The 21,066-nt window shown below is 42.0% G+C and overlaps 1 protein-coding gene across 7 annotated transcripts in view; it reads left to right on the top strand.

Annotated features, from left to right (window-relative positions):
- The window catches only part of PHACTR2 (phosphatase and actin regulator 2), a 220,779-nt gene that overhangs the window by 174,759 nt on the left and 24,954 nt on the right, over positions 1-21,066 (top strand). For 4 of the 7 annotated variants that reach the window (XM_079780933.1, XM_079780934.1, XM_079780935.1 and 1 more), the window contains exons 5-9: positions 4,753-4,992; positions 8,680-9,211; positions 14,701-14,903; positions 16,129-16,285; positions 18,658-18,713. In XM_079780933.1, coding sequence (XP_079637059.1) covers positions 4,753-4,992; positions 8,680-9,211; positions 14,701-14,903; positions 16,129-16,285; positions 18,658-18,713 — 1,188 coding nt within the window. The remainder of the gene's footprint in view (positions 1-4,752; positions 4,993-8,679; positions 9,212-14,700; positions 14,904-16,128; positions 16,286-18,657; positions 18,714-21,066) is intronic. The other 3 variants (XM_079780937.1, XM_079780938.1, XM_079780939.1) reach the window with 1 other exon arrangement.

The following is a 21,066-nucleotide window of genomic DNA, read 5'->3' on the forward strand; positions in this document are numbered from 1 at the left end:
AAAAATGAATCCTCAGGAAACGGACTGTTTCCTTCTGTAATGTCTGCCTCTGAGTTGGTGGATGGCAAAAATTTGTCAAACCTAGTTTAGGTTCTGTAGGCATTTTGGGAACTCTTAGAATCTGCTGGAAGCAAACTTTTCTTCTGTTCTTGATCCAAGTCCTTCAAAGACAAAGAGAACAAAAGAGCAACCTGCAGACATTGTGACTTAAAAATCATCTACTTTACAAGTCTATCACCCCTGTTATTTGCATGTAAATTAGCCTTTAAAAATCTTAGAAGCCTCTAGTAATAATCTGTTAGAAGTTTATTATTTTGCTTTATTCAATATTAAGTATACTATGGGACTTATACTTAGTCTTGTTTTTTTGAAGGACTCTGGTTAAGCTTATGAATAGTGGTTATGAGAAATTAACTAATATTTTTCAGGATACTATTCCTGAAACCTAAAGAGAAACAGACCTAAATAGATTTTAAGGGGCTTTAGTTGAAAGTATTACTACAAGTAGTGATTTCTTTTATTTTTATTTTTTTATTCCAACTGTCCTGTTTCACCAAACTGTTACATTTCAAGTCCATCTGTGGTCCGTGCCTCGTACATCCTTTGTGCATTGAAGAATTCCACTCTTTATTATGTAACAGTGCCATCTCCGGTGCTCACTTGGTCCGTGCGGGGTGTCCATCAGTGGACTGGCCAGACTTCAAAGGAAGCGTGTCCCTTATCAACCTAATAAGAAGTTGCTGACAGTTTTATGTTAATTAAACCAGCAGGCCTTGATGTTCTAAAAAGACAATGGCAGATCTCATAGGTCCATGGATATTTGAGAGTTGTTTTTGTTTTCTTATTCTTTACTCAGAATTAGTACAGTCAGTGCCTTTTGGTCAAATAAGGTCCCAAGATAGCATCTTGCTTGGCTAGTCTGTACATAAGGACATGAACTGCTGGGCATGTCGTCACACCCCCTGTAAGACACATGGCCTCCCTCCCCTGTGCGGATGGTGCACCCACCAGAGCCCCTCCGGAAAATAAAATGAATGTCACTCAAAACTCACATCGCAAAGTATTAAGTTGAATAGGAAATACTTTAATGAACAAAGGTAACCATTTATTTCTCCGTAAAGGTACCATTTAATTCTAAAAGTGTACACCGCAAGATTCACTTTTACGTCTGCTCCTCTTCTGATCCCACTTCCTGTTTGAGCTCACTACCTTGCAAATCCACCATCCCAGGTTCTTAATTCACCCTTAGTTTTGGGGTGCAGCTCTCCCTTTCCTTTCACAAGAACATCATTTATGCAACTTATCCAAGAGCATTATTTCATCTATTAATTGGTTCTGTTTGTAAAGCCACGTCATGTGCCTTTAAAGCCTGAGATGCTTGTATCTCTTTTTAAGACAGTATGTCAGAACTTTACTATTTGAAACATCAGTGTCAGAAAACAAAACAAAACAAAAAAAAACAAAACAGATAACAAGTGGCCTTCACACTGCTCTGTGTGTAGGTTTCACCTCAGACATGTGGGTGTTCCTGAGGCTCCCGGAGGCGCCTGATTCTGGCTCAGTAGTCTTGGGCCCAACACTGGAGACTTTTCCCTGAAGGCCTCCAGGGCTCCTGGACTCCCATTAGTCTCTCTGCAAGGGCCCTTAAACATAGAAGAGGCAGAAAAACTGATCTGCAATCTGTTAAGTATAGCTTGGCATTAAATATAAGAAATCTGAAAATTACTTAATGTTATTTCTATTATCGAGGACTTTCAATGAAGTAACAAATAATTTAATGCATTTGTGCCAACATAATAATGAAGGTCTGCCGTGGGTAAGACTCTACTGGGGACCAGGAAGAGAGTGGTGAATGAGCAATGGCTTATGCCTGCAAGCAGATCGTGGCATAGGAGGAGCCCAGCATGCGGTACAAGGTGCCAAGCACTCGGAAGGCCTGAGTGCAGCAAGTCGGGAGCTTCCCACGGGGACAAAAATTGGTCCTTAGGAAGATATTTCTAAACTAAGATTTAAGGGAGACATGAAGGAGGCAGCCGATGCAGGAGAAATGGGGGCAGAGGTGTATTCTAGGCAAGGCAAAGATGCATGCAGTTCTCAGGGTTGCTCTATGTTATTGAACTAAACTCTCCACGTGGTGGAGGGAGCCAAACGTGGAAGTACAGTAAACAGCCATCCTCCAGACTATTGCGTGAAACGGCGTCCTTGTCAGGCAAAGTGAACAGGCAGCCTTTATTAATGCGCCTCCTCTGGAAAAGATAATACGCATAGACTCCATCAACTTAATCATGTCTTCAGGTCACATGGCAATAGCTGAAAATGTAACTTGACTGAATTCATTATCTCCCAGATAAAAGGAGGAGTTTGTTTTCTACTAATGTATGTTGTTAATAACTATCTGCTAATCAGTCACATTCATTGAATAGACATGTTGTATAAAGTGTTCTGCTTAAAATTTTAGACAAAAGGCGTTTATAATTTAGTCAGAAAAGCATACTGTTGGTGTGAGCACACACCCCCCTCAGGAATCACCACAGGGTAAACATAAGCATCGGCCACGTGGCAAACTCGCAGCGGTAGTTGGTGGTGTTCGCAGAGAAAGGAGCCGGCCGTGCTTCTCCAAGAGCCGGCCGAGAGTTTGCGTGCACTGTGTTCATTTTCCACCCAGGAGGGATTGTCGTTCCCAAATGTCATAGAGCGAACCATCTCCTCCTTCCCAAAGCCAGAAGCTGGATTCTTTGGGGTATGACTTTAGAATTTAAAGCCATGGCAGAAAGAGAAGAGATCCCTCTATGGACTGCCATGAAGGCAGAGGGGAAGATTGTGAGGGCTGGTGGTGTGAAAGGGAATAGAGAGAGCAAGTGTTGTCGGTCCATTTGACTGGCTCTCACCAGACAATACTATTGGGCTTGAATTCCACACCTGACATTATGCTAGGGGCTAACCTTCTAAAGAATGAAGAAGTACTTAAAGAACAGGCTTCTGCCCTACGTCAAAAGACTGGCAAGTCAATGTCTAGTTATATGTTTTATGTTAAAACTAGAGGCCTGGTGTACAAATTTGTGCATGGATGGGGTCCCTTGGCCTGGCCGGTGATCGGAGCTGTCTCGCCCAGTCCCGATTGGGGCTGGCCAGCTAGGGGGAGGGACTGCGGGAGGTTGGCTGTGGGAGCACACTGACCACCAGGGGGCAGCGCCCACGGTGAGCATCTGCCCCCTGGTGTTCAGTGCACATCATAGCTACCAGCCGGTCGTCCGGCCATAACAGTCGCTTAGGCTTTTATATATATAGATAGATGTTTTAGGTATGCATTAACTTGTGTTGTTCTCAACCCTAACTGACTTTTGTGATTAAGTGGCCTCCTGGTTCAGACCAGGTAGGTGAGGAGAGTCACTGCTCAGTTGGGGAAACATAATGTATAAACAGAAAGGCAAACACAAAGCAGCCTCTGATGCATGTTGAACCTGTAGCTACAATCAGTTCATGTGCAGGAGGGGTCAAGTTGGGCTATAGTGGCTGAGGTGGGTTTCATGGCAGAGGGAGGATAAAAGAAGTTCTACTGATTACCTACCATAGCTTGGGTCGTTTTTATGGTGGTTATATAAGTGGTTTGATGGGGATGTGGAAACACCGGGGAGAGGGAGGGGAGGAGTGAAGTCCTCACTTTCTAGGATAAGAAATGTGATGCATGCTAATATCAAACCTTTTCTTGCTCATTCAATAATGGGAGGATACATCCAGCGAAGGCTTAGTCTTGTCTGAACACTGTCTTACGTTTTTTTATTGTGCTCCATGTATAAAGAAATGCTGCTTAGCTCTTTGGACCAGAACTGTATTTTCATGTCACTCACTGTTAGGAAAAATACAGATGTGACTGACTATATGAATGAACATTCCATATCTCCACTTTCAGTAATGAGAGACAAATACTATTTCTCCTTTAGCTAGGCAAAACCTTGTGAGAGGTTCATATTCTTAGATATAAAATTGTTAAAATAAAAAGTTTAACCCTTGCCTTTTCAAAGTTGTTACTTGTGTTTTTACATCACAAAACACGCTTGGTATTTTTTGGATTCCGTCCCTGTAGTCGTGGCACGGTTAGGACAGGCCAGAGGAAGCTGTTGTAAGATAGGAAGCTGCCTGACCGCACCAGGAGAGCTTAAGAAAACAGTTCATCCTTTGGTGCATTGTGCTTCCTGTAAAGGGTTCCACAGAGGCTCCCTTAGCTTAGAAAGTTATTGGGTTTTGACCTCAGTGAGACACAGTACAACCCGTCTGATTGACGGGTCTTAAGTTCTGATAGCAAGGGGACAAAGGTAACTGTGGGTCCAGTCATCCGGGCGGTGAGCCCACACCCCGTGGCGGTGTGTGTAATGTGCTGATCAGTCACTCTCGGGAGCCCTTCAATTTTGTGAAATTCAGTGTAGCAGTCATGCTCACGCCATCATCCAGCAGCCACCGATTCAAGGCTGGATGAACATATTTATATTCATCCTGAACGTAACTTCATCAACGTAACTTGTGCAACCCTGTGTTATCACAGGAGTGATTCATGGCCCCAGACAACGCAGCCTGGTTTGGCTTTCAGCCTTTGTTCTGACCCCAAACATTGCTCTCTCTGGTGCAGAACGCCACCCTGGTTCCCAAGGGCCAAGCAGCCACATGTTTGTATCGCTGTCGCCGTATGTCTCGCTCCTGCTACGTATATGGCGTGTGTCTGTATCAGTCTGCTTCTGTTCACTTTCTCATTTGTAGAGAACACTGAAAACCACTCTGAAACACCGGCAGCTCCTGCTCCACCTCCTTCAACTCTTCCTAAGCCTAAACCCAAACCTAAGCCCCCCAAAACACCTGTGCCTCCAAAAGGGGCGGCTGCTGGGGCCAGCCCCAAGGGTGACGAAGTGCCTCCTATTAAAAAAAATACCAAGGCTTCTGGTAAACAGGCCCCCATCCCTCCACCCAAGCCAACAAGCCGAAACACGACCCGAGAGGCTGGTAAGTATGCCCACAGTGGGGTTGAGTCTAGGGTGCTCGGCTCTGGGGTGGGGCTGATTTGGATGGTGGCCTTTTGGATGTCTGGTGTCTTGGGGTGGAACACCAGTGGGTTCAGCTTTGACACCGAGAATACCCAGGAGATTTCCTTTGTTGCTATCTCCACCAAAAGAAAGTTGACCAGTTGATTAGTTGACCTCATTCGTTTGGGGGTGAATAGACCTCTTTCATCCTGAGTAGCCACTTATCTGCACGAGGACCTTTAGAAAGAAACAGGAAAACCGTGTGCCTGGTGAATGGCGATGATCTGATAGGACATTATTTACACATCAACTGGCCTTCTGCCTGTTTGAGTTTATGGGTAGATTTTTGGCTTGGGTTTTCTTTCAAAATGTCTTAGGTTTGCACATAAAAATGTGACACTGCATCTTTGACATATTTGCTGTATTGTATTGGCTTAAATCTGTCCACATACCTAGTCATTTCTCTATTCATAAATGACAAAGGTTGGGTCAGCCCACCACTCTCTATTGAGTCATTACTGTTTCAGCAGAGTTGAAAGTTACACGCTCAGCGCTCCCCCTCGCCCCAAACAAAAGACTTCAATCCGTTAGAAGGAAAGCATCCTATTCTGTGGTTTCAAGTCACTATTGCAAATCACCAGGGGATGTTTTGGTGATCTACAGCATCTGCAAGTGATATGTATCCAGCTCTCCTTTCACATCAGATATGCTTAACCCAAAGGGAGCACCCATCTTCCAGTGAAGTGGAATGAGGAAGCCCACCATGCCACCCAGCTTTTAAAAGACATTAATCAAAGTACACGTGCTGGGTGGCTTTTTGCTGTTAACACGTGCGCAAAAGTCCTGTCTTTTAGCAAACCTTATTTTCGCTAAAATCAGCAGCAACGTTCTTGCAATCAGCTACCATGATTTGCGTTGTTGTTGATCTTTTTCCCTTTATAATTCATACCCATAACGCTCAAGTTTGTAGAGTGGCTTAGTTGACGGTATGACAGATCTCTGAATGTAGATAGATGTCTCCTTCCTTGTGTCCCTCTCTTTGGCCTTTGACCTTGACTGTCTGGGTCTCTTCTAATGAGGGCTAAAGTGAAATGTCTCAGAATGCCCTGCCAACGATGCATTCAGGCCCTTTCCTGAGGGACCAGCTGCCCTCACAGGTCAGCATCCATTCTTGTTGGCATCTGTATTTTCCTCAGACTGCCTAGCACACCCTAGGATCAGCCTGACGTGATACAGGCTCTGATCCACTTCTGCAAGAAAAGCTCCCAACTGGCGGCCAGTCCTTGAGAATTAAGACCCGCCTCACACAAGCCTTTCCTCTTCCTCATACCGCACGTGGTAGCCGCTCGCTATGGGCTCGGCTTGCACTTCATCTTCCTTCTCTCAGAAGAAAGCTGATTAATGCCAGGGCAGGGGACAGCTTCCATGAAAGATTTTTGAGTTATTTCCAGATATTTTATTACTTGAAGATTTATTTACAGACTCATGATGTTCCTAAGAGAATAGTACAGTCATGTTGTCCATTATATTTAAAGAGGCCTGACTGGTCCACAGTGTATAGCAAAATGTTGCTATCCACGGGGCTGCCACAGAGAAACGGTTGCATTGAAGTATATTAACAAGTCCATCATCAGATATGCTTAACCCAAAGGGAGCACCCATCTTCCAGTGAAGATCCTCTTGTCAAATATTGATAACACTCCATCAGAATCCAGCTGATATTCCATTTGTAACCATTTAGACCTTTCTACATGGTAATGTTTCACTTGAATAACGTTGACCTTTTGGAAAGTTACCTCAAATGCTGTTCTTGATGTTCAGTCAGATGTTTTTAGTTCTCAAGGAAAGCCATCGGTTAAGATTCTTCTTCTGTTACCTAATTAGTGTACACCTGCAGGTGACCAGAGAGCTGTTTGGCACAGTCAGCTACATTGCCCGTGAAATAAGGCAAAATCTCCCATTTTGTATTCTTATACAGTGTCATGCACTGTGATAACAAAAGCGGTTAACTGGGAAAGGTGGAATTTCTTTTTGGTCATGGCCTTCACTCAAGGTGACTTAGGCAACATGGCTGATTTCAGCAAAGTCCTGTTGGAATTGCCATGTGGAAGGGATTATGTTCAATTTACCTAAGAAAATAATTGAACGTGTTTAGGACATCAAATCCTTACCATATTTGTTGTGAAAAATAAATTTAGAATGGACTTAGATTGCAGGAGTTTGCTTAATTTGTTTGTCTTATAAACAAGTGAAGATTGCTAACTTCAAAAAAGTAGAATTAGCCACAGCTGGCTGGTTGCAGGCAAACTGTCCCATGAACCAGTCTATAAAGAGAGAACTAACTATGAAAAAAAATAGTATTGACAGGCCAGACTTGGAGGAGGGGAATACTAGTTATTATGTATATCTAAAATAATAAAGCCCCAAGCTCTAGAGACTTCTGGTAAGCCTGGGTCTTGTCACCAGGTGAGACTGGCTTCTTGTAGTATATCAGAATTGGTGAAGTCTTCCATCTCATTGTCTGTTCCTTTATTTGTTCTTCATGTCGGGACCCTCCCAATTGACTTCAATAAGGTTATAACCAGAGGTAAGTTACAATAGCATCTGTATGCAATTCAGATTGGCTTCACAATACTAAGCAGGTATTCTCTGATAGCTCTGTGGAAGGCAGTTGAACCCCTCATGAAAAAGTAGGGGCATACAACATTCTAACAGAAAAAGCAACTAGGAGAAATGTATAGGTCCTAGAGCTCATGAAACAAAAGTGTGTTCTCATAGGAGTCTGACTGTATTTCCTAAGATCATATAAAGAACAGGAGAGCTAACCTTTCTTTTCCTGAAAATGGTTTGGTTAAATAAAGGCAGCTCTATCCAGAGGTAGGCAAACACACCACTGACAAAGTCCCTAGAGGAACATAAGCATTTGTCAGAAGATCCAATGATACTCTTTTTCTTCAAATTATTCAAATAGTACCCGCTTAGACTTTTTTTGTAGAAAAGAAATGCTTCTGCCTTTGATGTTTCGCAGGAGACTTGCCTTTTACACGTGGCATGTGCTTTTACTCTGTCCATCACCATTGCCCATGGAGGTACGGGCCAGCGCGGCAGGCTTCTCGCTGGGGCCATGCGGAGAGCTGGGTCAGAGTTCATTCTCTTAGCAGTAAGAGGAGAACATTTGCTTTTGTCCCAGAAAGGAGCTGGTGGTATACACCCAGGCCTCTTCTGAATGTGGGCCACTCAATTGCCAGGAAGACACCATAGAACATGCATCACTTGTGATGAGCTCAGTCTTGTTCTATCCCCGACAGCTGCCGATGTCTGTCCTCTGCACACGATAGTGTCCCTACTTTGGAGCATGTGGGGGCTTTTTCAGGTCACCCAAAGGACAAGGAGCTGGGGACTCCCTTTGGCTGGCCCAGGTAAAGACTAGAGGAGGGAGAAACAAAGGACCCTTATCTCTTTGGGTTTTGCCTCAAGCATCACTCCCTCTTTGATTGGAGGCAGGGAGGGGGCAGAAAACAAAACCATTATCATTTTCTTTTAGTCATTTTTTTCAAGACATTTTAAAATTTTAAAGGGAAGGTTGTTACTGACCATTGCAGCCCAGGTAGCTTATTTTGAAAGTGTTGTCTTCTCTGACTCTTAATGCAAAATCTCTCTATTTTAGCTGGTTCCTCTCATTCCAAAAAGACTACGGGCTCCAAAGCATCAGCGTCACCATCTACTTCCTCTTCGTCTTTCCTCAAAACTTCAAAGGAGACAGTTTCTAGCAAAACAGGGACGGTGGGAACCACAAGGGGCAAGAAAAAAACTGGCAAGCGGCCCACGCCTCGGCCATCCTCAGATGCAACCACTGCTGGTACGTCCGACCTTAAAGGAGAGCCTTCGGAGGCCCAGGTGGAGAGTCTCAAAACTGAGCCAACGGGCCCTGAGACCGAGGAGCCGAGCACAGGCAAATCCAAGTCTGCGGTCCCTCCACCGCCTGTGAGCCCACCCCCTCCTCCCCCGGCCCCGCTTCTTGTTCTGGAGGAACCGTGCGATTTTGCCGCAGACACTCCTATTGTCCTGGTCAGCAATGGAGCCGACCTGCCCGTCCCCACCTTAGACACCAGTCAGCTTCTCTGGACTGAAGAGCCGACAAACACAACCACTGTCCACTCAGGCACTGGCTTCAGTGTTAGCAGAGAAAATGCAAAATGGTGAGTCGGGGCCCCAACCCCATATTCCCTCTGCGTTCCCCGACCGAAGCTGAGTACTAAAGATCACTAAACCATTCTATTGGAAACGAGGGAACCTACTCTGTTTTCTTCTATAATTTAATCTAGTGATTGTTAGATCAACACATGTCATCCAGCCATTGGTTTTGCATAGCCCTGTCCCGGGAAGGCCACAGGCTGGGGACAGTGACCTGGGCCTTTCAAGTACATTTAGAGCTACCTCATCACTCCTCAGCAGTCCTTTGCTCTTCCCTAAACTCTTCCCTTCTCTTTCCTTGCAGCGGTTATTTTACGTCTTTACCACTTGTCTGGGTTGCTCATCCACTCCTGCCTACTTTCATTTCAACAAGTTATTTAGCCGTCTCCTTCTCTAGGAAAATAAAAGCCATCAGGAAAGAACTCCGTCAAATTCCAACTCCTTTTCCTCCAACGTCAGAGTGGCTCTGCTTCTTTAACTCCCCACCCAACTAAACGTTATCTCCTCTGTGGAGCCTTTCGATGCTCATCCAGACAGATTTGGTTATTGCATCTACTTTACTCTGACAACGCTTTTTCCTAACTCTGGGACAGAATTAACCAACACATGCCTTATTTACCTCAGTATCCCAGCAACCAGTGCAGAAGCTGGTATGCCACAGGCATGCCATCATCTAGTTGTCCAAGCCAGAAACCTGGAATTCATCCTAGGGTCCTCCTTCTCCTCTGTTCACTGCATCTAATTATTCACAGAGTCCTGTACATGTTCTACTTAAAGGTAAATAAGCCATGTTAGCTGTCCTGCCCCACAGGCTGCCAGAGTATAGTGGACACCAATTCTGTCTAGGGGAGGCTTAGACCTCTGAAATCCAGCCTCTTTTCTATTGTTTTAAGAATAAAACCAAATTCACTCTTCAAATCACTTAATTTAATATTTCCTCTTTCAAAAAAAATCTTAATCATGTTTTAAAACATCGATTTGAATCAATAGACCAAAATATTAACCTTATTCAATTACTGATAATAATAACCTTCATTGATTGAATGCCTATTAATGTCAGGAACTGTCAGTTATTTAATCCACATAAGCTTACCTGAAATATTTCTGTTTAATAGGTGAGAAAACTGACGCTGAGAGAAGTAAAATAGTTTGCCCAAGATTACCCAGGTAGTCAGCGGCAGAGCTGAGTATAGATCCAGGATTGCACAACACATTCCATGCCCTACGTAATTTTATAAGTTTCCAAAGTAGTTGCTTCCACTTCTGCTTTTTTTTATGTGTTCCTTCTTGATTTTTGTTGTTTGTTTGTTTTATCATCTTGAGTGCCATCATTCAAAGGAAAGCCAAGGAATGATAAATAAACGTTAAATTGCAAATTACTTTCTTTGTTTGACTTGCTAATAAACGCTCTGGGAACAGAAGATGTTGAGATGAGTGGTTATGGTATCCCTAATACTTCTAGCACTTAGCTAATGTCTTTATTTACAGTGAGTGTTTTCCAGCATCAATTCCAACCTTCAGACCTACACAGTCCTTCTTTCAGCATGTGTTTTTGCTTGCCTTCTGTGTGCTGGGCAGTGTACCAAGCACCAACGATACAAAAGTGAGCAAGACATTATAATTAACACTACTTCTTACCAAAAGGATATCCAACATGGCCAGGAAGTAGGGAAATAGAGTATATGCGTTTATTTTTCAGTACAAGGTGCAACCTATAAAGTGATTCCTTAAGTGGTCTTCAGACTGAGAGGGCCCGTATGCAGAGGTGATCTGACTGTCCAGCTCACTTCCACAAACATTTAGGGAGGACACTGCTGTGCGAAGCGCCATGCTGCGTGCTGGGGGCTATGTCAGTCTTCAGCCCAAGAACTCACAGGACTGTCAGACAAGAGCGCTGAGCATCTGCTCTCCATTTCCACTGGGACTGTGATCAGACAAAGTGAGCTTAGGACATAATGAGCCATCGGGGTTTGCCTAATAGGTTTTCCTGTCACTCAGGGTAACTACCCTGCTTTCCTAGAAGAGAGCAGAGAGATTTTCTTCTTCGTATATTCTTCAAAATAATGTTAAATTACAGTTCATCCCGCAGGGATGGTTTGCGTTTGCTCTCGAGTTAATGAGCCTGAAAGAAATAGTCTCCCAAATTTCCTTCCAAATTCTTTCTTCTGTTTTTAAGCGGATATCGGAATTTGAATTTCTGGCTCTTAGTCACTTGCTTTACTTAGAACTCTCCCCCAGTTATGTTTAGTCAACGAATGTGCGAAATCCTGTCGTCTTATGAAGGGGCTTCTGTTTGGAATACAAATATCAGAACTTTAAAGAGGACAAGTGGCCATGTGTAAAAATACCTACCTCTGTTCACACATTGCAGGGTGGTAACTGTTTGGTAGATTTCCCTTCACTGGCAGCTTCATCAGGACCGTGTATGTCTGATATAATTGAAGGCAGAAACTAATAATAAGCCCATCTGGAGCCCATATTCAAAGGGACTTGAATCTGTTTAGTCCATTTCCACAAACATTCGCCGAGTGCACTGTATTGTCTAATGTGCCCAGGGGCCTCCGAAAAATATAAAAGCCAAATCACGAGTTGACTGGTATAAATTTGGAGTATACACTGAGTGGACAGATTATTATGATCTCTGAACATATAATAATCTGGTTACTCAGTGTGTGTGTGTGTGTGTGTATGTATTAGAGGCCCGGTGCATGAATTCGTGCATGGGTGGGGTCTGGCCAGCCTGGCCAGGGAGAGGGGACATAGGTGGTTGGTCGGCCTGCCTGCTGGTCGAACTCCTGGTCGAGGGGACAATTTGCATATTAGCCTTTTATTACATAGGATATACACTGAGTGGCCAGATTATTATGCATTCAGAGATCATAATCTGGCCACTCAGTGTAATATTTAACATTAAATATAACCCATAATATAATATTATTTAGTATAATATTATTATAACTTATAATACTAAGCATAAATAAAATATCATGTAGCATAACATTTGATAGGTAGACTAAGAGACTGAAGTCTGAGTTCTAGACTGGACTTGCTTCCATGGTTGGGCAATTCACTCATGGCCCTCCTGGGTTCCAGGAACTATAAATTATCTGCCCTCCTTATGCTATAGAACAATTGTAAGTTATAAATGTATGCCAAGGAATGTTTGAAATGTTTGAAAACTATAAAACATTATAAAATACAAGGGAGGTTAAAATAATAATCGGTAACATAAATTAATGAATGAACAAATACTAGGGCTTAATCCTGAAGTATCTTTTGTTCTGCTCTTCAGAATGCGTTATTAATTGGCACATCTTTTAAATGGGCTGTGGTCACCCACAGTTGCAAACAAGAATGGCCTCCAGTGGCAATCAACTAGAAATCCAGACTACGGAAAACCTTTCCCATAAAATAGATCTTCTCCCATTTAAAATGGGATTTCACACTGTGGAAACAGTATGGTGGTTCCTCAAAAGATTAAACATAGAATTGCCATGTGGCCCTGTCATTCTGCTTCTGTGTATATTGCCAACAGGATTGAAAGCAAGATATTTGTACACCGAGGTCCACAGCAGCATTATTCAGAATAACCAAAAAGTAAAGACAACCCAAATGTTTGTCAGCTGATGAATGGATAAACAAAATGTGGCATATACATACAATGGAATATGATTCATCCTTAAAAAAGGAAGGAAATTTTGACATGTGCTACCAAATGGATAAATCTTAAAGACATACTAACTGAAGTAGGTCAGACACAAAAGGACACATGTATAATTTCAGTTATATGAAGCACCTAGAATAGTAAATTTCATAAAGACAGGAAGTAGAATGGTAACTGCCAGGGGCTGAGGAGGACAATAGGAAGTTATTATTTAATGGGTACAGAATTTCCGTTTGGGAAGATGAAAAAGTTCTGGAGATAGATGGTGGTGGTGGTTTTACAACCATGTGAATATACTTAATGCAACTGAACTTAAAGATGGATAAAATGTTAAATTTTATGCCGTGTATATTTTATACAATAAAAAATGAAATTTTCTATTTCCCCCTTTGAAAACAAGTATTCTGGCTGTTGGATTTTTCTAATATGTGAAAAATAGAGACTTTTCAAAACACCTAGGCTTATAACCACAAAGAATTTTCAATACCTCCGACTCTGACAAAGTTTACTTGTTTTAATTATACAAAGAACTGGTTTTGGCTTTTTTTAGTTAGTGAGAATAGCAAGCACATGTTTTCCACTACACGGTCTTTCAGAAGTGTGACATCTAAATTTGGATTCTTCTGTTTATATCAGAAAGCGATTTGAGGATCTTCTGTATCTTAAAATGAAGATTATATTGTTTTCTATATAATTTTTATGTAAAGTATATATTTTTATTCTAGTCTATGAAAATTTAAAAGCATTTTGTATTTATAGTAACTATATTTTATTTTTTAATTATATTGACATTCAGTATTATATTAGTTTCAGGTGTATAGCATAGTGGTTAGACAATCATACTTTACAAAGTGGTCCCCCATATTTCAAGTAACCATACATAGTTATTACAATATTATTGACTATATTCCCTGTGCTATACTCTATATCCCTGTGAGTATTTGTAACTACCAGTTTGTACTTCTTAATCCCTTACCTTTTTCACTCAGCCCCCCAGCCCCCTCCTTTCTGGCAACCCTCAGTTTGTTCTGTGTCTATGCATTTATTTCTGTTTTGTTTGTTTATTTATGGTGGGGTTTTTTTAGATTCCACATATAAGTGAAATCATATGATATCTGTTGACTTATTTCACTTAGCATAATACCCTCTAGGTCAATCATGTCAAATTCAAAGGCTAACATGAGCCGAATAACTGAGGCATGCGGCCCACGGGCCGTGTGTTTGACATGTTTGATCTAGGTCCATGACTGTTATTGCAAACAGTAAGAGTTCATTCTTGTTTATGGCTGAGTAATATCCATTGTACATATGCACTTTAAACCAGAAAGTCTTACCAAGCTCAATAATAAAAAAAGATTACATCCTTAGACAAAAATTTCTTCTAAAAAGTCAACTTAACTTCCGCACATTCCACCTTATGTTGTTAATATAGTCTTAAGACAGGCAAGTTTACAAATGAAGAAGCTAAGCACAGAGAGAAAAAGTACTAAGTCAGGTATTCTGGAGCTCCTGGACCATTGTTCTTTCCACGGAACCCCCATTGCTATGGGAAAAATTAATTTGCAAAATATAGTTTTACCATATTCATGTACTAACTATATCAGACACCAGCTGGTCTATCCTTTTCATTTCACAGATGACGAATCTAAAACTTTGAGGATTAAGTAATGCATCCTGGTCTTGCATTTCAATTGCTGGCCTGTACCTGCTTTTTCCTGCGCCAGCCTGAAGGATGCTCACACAACAAGCACCCCCTCTCATGGTGTTGGCGGTGTCCCCGAGGTTTGCTCTGAGCTTTACACCACCCCTGTGTTTCTGTGCCTTTGACAGTTTCACAACCAAAGATGAGCTGGGAAAGGCAGCATCTCACCTACTGGCTCCTGGGCTGATGGGAGAATCTTCAGAGTCCTTCAGTGCCCCGGAGGATGAAGGCCAAAGGGAGTACCGGGCCACTGACTCCGACTCTGATGGGCCTATCTTGTACACTGACGATGACGATGAAGAGGATGAAGATGAGGACGGCAGTGGAGACAGTAAGCCTTTTTTCTCAAGAGGTAGGGAGGGAGGAGGGTGGTGGGCAGAAGCAGCGGCGTTTTATAAAGAACGGAAGCCTCACCAAGAAGCAAACATCTGATGTTCTCTTTCCCCTCATATTCCTTTCTCAGATTAGAACTGTGTATATCCCGAGGTGTAGCTTCTGATGAAAGGCCTTTCCTAAAGAGGATTCCATGCGGGGTGGGCGGTGGGGCGTAGATACACACATTCGTATTTGTCCCAAGAGTCAAAGCTTTCTGAGGATGGAGGCGGTTCTCAGGATGATCAAAGTCAGCCCTTAACTGGGACCTTTCTTAAATAAAGAGCATCAATGCAGGATTCCCTGGATTACTCATGGGAAATGTTTGAGGATTTCACTTATTTTTTTATGCTGCAGTTCAAGGAGAAGGGAGGGAGAAATGAGTCAAAAATGACACATACCTCTTAAGAATTAAAAACAATCACTCCTCCACGGTAAGGCTGTCTGCCTTCTAGGAAGGAACGCTAGTAAAGTAGAGAAAGCCAACCATTTATGTGTAAATGAGGGAACTGGAAAGTGCTATTTTTAAAATTTTTCTAGGCAGGATGGCTTAGGAGGGATTCCTGAGTTAAATGTATAGATTATGGAAAGTTATTAGCATGTTAATGATTAAACATCAGTTTGTCAAATTTCTTTCCATTTGTACTGAACAACAACAAACATTATCAGCGATCTGGTATTAACTATCCTCGGTGGAGCTGTCAGGGATCTCTGGGGTAATTTAGGATTAAAACTTTAGTATAAACGTAGACTTTTGCCAGAGTGGTTTCTGAGTGGAGGAAGAGGGGAGACAAGGATTTCCTGTACAGTCTACTAAAGGGGCTACGTTTTTATACTTGAGAAAGAGAAGGCATTATGCAATCAGTAGTTTCCATGATTTGCCATCTCAGCAAAATAAACTTCAAATACCACTTTCCAAATGATGAGGTGATACTTCCAAGTCTTTCATGGTGCCCCAACATTTTTCTGAACATTTTTAAAAATAGTTCTCCAGTTTTTCAACATGAACTACATCCAACTAAAAAGGCCCCCTCCCTCCCCGCCCCAAGGCTAATTAAAATTCCCCTCCTGCATGTGGACACAGAATGTGGTCTGGACTCAGTTTGAAGTCCATGCCCCCTGTAACCTGAGTGGCGCCGGCTAAAAGGCTCCTTTGCTGCATTTCTGCCTTTTCTAATCCTCAGGTGCTTTGGCAAGTAAAATCCGACGAAGGGATACTCTTGCTATCAAACTGGGCAACAGACCGTCCAAAAAAGAATTAGAGGACAAGAACATCTTGCAGCGGACATCTGAAGAAGAGAGGCAGGAAATCCGACAGCAAATTGGAACCAAGCTAGTCAGGTAATGGCTGCAATTTTAATACAGCACCAACGAACACATACTTTCCCCGTCCTGTGGTTTCCAAGCTGAGGTCATTGTGAATGGCTTGTATAAGGGCACAGCTGGCCTACCTGGTCTTCTAAAGTTGGTCCTGGATGGTGAAGCATTCAAAGAACCTGTGCTTCGGTCCGGCCTGTGAGTGGCTTTGAGGTTGCCAAAGCCTGACCCAATTGTTGACAGACTTTTTCTATAAAGGACCAGTTCGTAAATAGTGTAGGCTTTGCTGGCCAGAAGGTCTCTGTTGCAGCTGCTCAGCAAGAGCAGCCATAAACAATACATAAACACATGAGTGTTCCACTGCAGCGTTATTCATCAAAACAGGAGGCATACTCGTCCACAGACTCACCAGCGTTCCTGGGATTTCCAGGCGGCTCTGTCCTGGGCTATGAGACTGTGGAAATAGTAGTTAGCTGCAACGGTCAGCTCCATCCAGGCCAGGTACCCATGGCCCCGATGTTGGAAGTTCCCTCCTTTAACTTCAAATAAAAGGTCATCTGACTTCTCTTCCTGCATCCAGCTCCTGGTGATTTTTAATTTTTGCCACTAGTGACAAAGGAAGCCCATTGAACTGGCAGTTTTAATAGAAATGAGTGCTGACGCTCTCATTGTTATTAGCAGTTTAATAACTTCTCCCACCCTGCATACACCACAGGGTGCATTAGCCGGGGGAAGGGGATGGTCTGTGAGACCAGAGCAGGATCCTAAGTGGTGCTTAGAGGCAAAGAACCAGGAACCTTTAGTTCGCCCTGTCAGGAGAATCCGGGCACCCACCTTCAAGGTACTGTATTAATCATTTATAAGATATCAGTAGTTGGAGAAGAAGAAAAGGGAGGAGCCCTGACTGGTTTGGCTTAGTGGATAGAGCGTCGGCCTGCAAACTGAAGGGTCCCAGATTCGATTCCTGTCAAGGGCATGTACCTTGGTTGTGGGCACATCCCCAGAAGGGGGTGTGCAGGAGACAACTGATCGATGTTTCTAACTCTCTATCCCTCTCCCTTCCTCTCCGTAAAAAAAAATCAATAAAAGCTATATATATTTTTTTAAAAAAAAGAAAAAGAAAAGGGAGGAAACTCCATAAACAAAGGAAGGATGATGTGTTTGGGGAATGACATAGTAGGGATTTGTCGCAAAGGATACATGGGTACATGATGGCACAGCTTCAGGCTGGCATAGATGGTCACTGGGTTTTTTGTGAGCTCACAATTAAGTTAATTTCAAGGGAGCTCTGATGGAGATTAAACTTGAACAAAAATTTCAATTATATATTTAAAATTGATTTTAATAATTTCTATCCCAGCCATAAAAACTTAGAATTGATAGTATCTATATTAAAATTTACCTTTCACGGATATTAATCTGCACACACTCAGCCTACATCCAGAGGAAGTTTTTGTCTGTGATTAACAACAAATTAATAACGTAAACAAGACCCAGAACAAAGTTCAAAAGGGTTCACAGGACATTCAGCTCTTGTGTACAACGAGTGAGCTCCTAATCACAAGTGAGCCTGGCTTGTCTAGAAGGCAAATGGGAAGGGCCTAGGTATCTCAAGAGAACGACTAGGATATATATTTGCAATTCATTGAGGTCACAAAAGCAGTATTTCACTTAAAACACTATGAAGTGTAGATTGATCATCTCCCGAGTTGATATGCTCTCTCAGGCGGCAGCCTTTTTTAGATCCGAATGCCTGTGTATGAATTAGGGAAAAGGCTAAGCTGCTGTAACAGAGACCGAATTTTGCAGTGGTCCAAACATTTCCACATGTTTATTTCTTTTTCTCGTAACAGTCCAGGGGTAGGTGGGCTGTCCATCACAGCTGGGAACATTGCTCCTTGCAGTCAGCCAGGTACCCAGGTTCCTTCTGTCCTGTTGCTCTTCCTTCCCCATGGGTATTCATTCCATCTCCAGGATCCCAGTGACTCACTGACCATATTTAAGTGGAAGAAGGAAAGGCAGAGAAGGGAAAAAAGTAGAAATTCCAAACACCATTTCTGCTCACATCCCATTGCAACAACTTGGTCATATAGCCACACGGTGCTGCTCGGGTGACAGAAAGCTGTAGCTGGGGGAGATGGGGGAATATGGGGTTATGGTTAAAGCTTAAGGAGTTCTGTTTCTGAAAGGAAGAGAGAGAACAAGTAATGCGGGTTAGTTAGCAGTCGCAGCCACAATCTCTAGTCTCCAAACTAACAGAAAGGACACTTTTGTAGGTTTAAAAATTAATTTGTTTCTCAAAACATGAAAAAGCATAGCTTTGTTTGTTGTCTTATTTTGTCTCCCACTAAGGGGGCCTTGTTTGTAACCTGCAGTATATCTTTTTTGTCTCGTAGGAGACTGAGCCAGAGGCCCACAACTGAAGAATTAGAGCAAAGAAACATCCTAAAACGTGAGTATCCTGCACTGTACAGTGATTCCTTGTCTAACCATTAACAAGCTCCCTCTAGAGATGATTCGTTTATCAATAGGAAACCATAGTATATTTATTCATAAAAGGTTGCAATGGCCCATTCATATCACATTTATGTGTCATCGTGTATATAATTTAAAAAATAATTTCTTGACATTTGTATTTCATTTTATGGCTTTGAGCCTGATATCCCCCAGACCAGAGTCACGGTTGTGACAGTTGTTTTTAAGATGAAATATATTCCATGTATTCTTTCACCTAACTATTAAATAAAAGAAAATGCTCTAGTCTACTTGCAAATATGTACATGTCAAAGAAAAGGCCAGAAAATCCACAAGGAAATGAATCAAACATTCCTATATTATTCTTAATAATACAATTTGTTGCCAGGTTTAATAAATGACTCGATTTAAAACAGACTCATGGTCAAAGCAATTTTTCAATCTATTTCATTTCAATCCATTTCATTTTCCTTTGTTATGATAACTCTGTTTCCCTCTTGAGTTATTTATAATTTCTCAGCACTTACCGAGTTTTCCATTCATTTTCCAATTTTTTTCCCTCTATTTTCTTTGACTTGACTTTTCACTCACCAATCCAGTCGTATTTAAATTATTACAGCTCATATGTTAAAGCTATAAGACTAATGGAAGCAGTTTGTCGTGCTACACAGTGTATTAATGTGGTTACTAACTACAGTGAGTTAAGTAATGGATATTTTTAAATTCAGCCACTGCCGTTTTATATGTCATTAACCCAGTTTCAAAAGAGCTTTTTTGTTGTATGAAATATCAAAAAGCAGGGATGGGCCGAGCTCCAGATAGTACTACAGTAGTAAAGAGCCACTGGCATGCGCTGAATGTTTTTACCGAGGCTTTTAGGGTCAAGTTGGCCTACCTGGATCATCCCCATTCTCCAACCTGAATCGTTTTCTTTTCTGAGGGAAAGTAGGGTTTTAATAGCACAGTTATACTAAGACAGTTCAACGAGGACCGAAAACGGAGAGGAATCGCCAGGGATTTTTTCCCTTGGAATGGTTTTCTTTCTTTTTTTTTTTTTTTTTCTGGCTCATTGTGAGTATAACTGGGATAGAACTCAAGAAAGGACTTAAGCAACCATCAATGTATACAAGAGCCAGTTTGGAGAGGGGAAAAGTTATGGCTAGAAAAGAAAAAAAAATTGGTAGGTCTTAGCTTTCTAAAATAGGATGGCAGCAACATCTAATTTTGACAACAAAACCAAACCAAAAAGACCCATGGCTTTTGATAACAGGTTCCCTGAAAATATTTGAATTAACTTTTAGGTAAGCTCAAATGCAGATCATGAGCTCCTAACACACAGATTATTTCTTATTGGACGCCTGATGCAATACCTAGAAAAAAAGGAAGAGCGAACTCTGGGTAATTTGTTCCTGCTCCTGTGAGATAAATAGTGCCAAACCACATTGGTGTTTGGTTGTTTGAGGAACGGTGGGATAGATCTGGAAATTTATCGCACATCGATCTTAAGTGCTGTGTTGGCTTTTATCCCCCATTTTCCTGGAGGTTCGGGAAAGAGTGAAATGCCAAAGTCAACTTCAGGCTTGACTTCAGCCCTTATTTACTTCCTTTTCGGTTTGTTTAAGCATGCTTTTTCTGGAAACAAAAGACACATTTGCAGTCTGGGGAGGCAGATAACTGGCCGGTGGTCTCCTGACATAATATTGTATGGCCAAGGGAAGCAGAAAAGAGAACTGGCGGACATCATCCAGAGCATACATATGACACGTTATTCCGCCCCTGCTTGCTTCTCGGTTCTTCCACTTAGATGGCTCTTGTTTGTTTATATCTTTCATCTCCAGCGTTTGGTCAAGAGCAGTATGATTGTCTATTTGGAGAAAAGTCTATGTGTGACATGGTGTGGTTCTTAAGGACATTTATTAACTAGGTCACTATTTTTTCTTGACAAATTAGAGAATGAATTCACGGAATAAAACATTCCGCAGTTCTCAAATCCGAGTCCATCACTAAACCTGAACCAGATGACAATGCTGATAGCTCTGTTTGGAACACAGGACAAATTTTATTTCTCCGTTTCATTCCCAGTATCACAACCTGTTTTATTTCTTTCCCATTTTAGTGCATCTAGCATTTAAAAATACATATAAAGCTATATTTAGTTGTACATTTTAGAACCAGTTCCTTAAAACTGTTAAAATAGAAAGCACGTTTTGGTGCTTAAAAGGTCAACTTTTGCTCAGCAGGAAAAGTGATATATATGGCACACCTTTTTCAGGGCAGGGATAAAAGATAAAAGTCCACATACTATTTAGCTGTGACCGTTATTCCAGCTA

This window comes from Cnephaeus nilssonii (genome assembly GCF_951640355.1).
Source record: "Cnephaeus nilssonii genome assembly, chromosome: 9".
NCBI lineage: Eukaryota > Metazoa > Chordata > Mammalia > Chiroptera > Vespertilionidae > Cnephaeus > Cnephaeus nilssonii.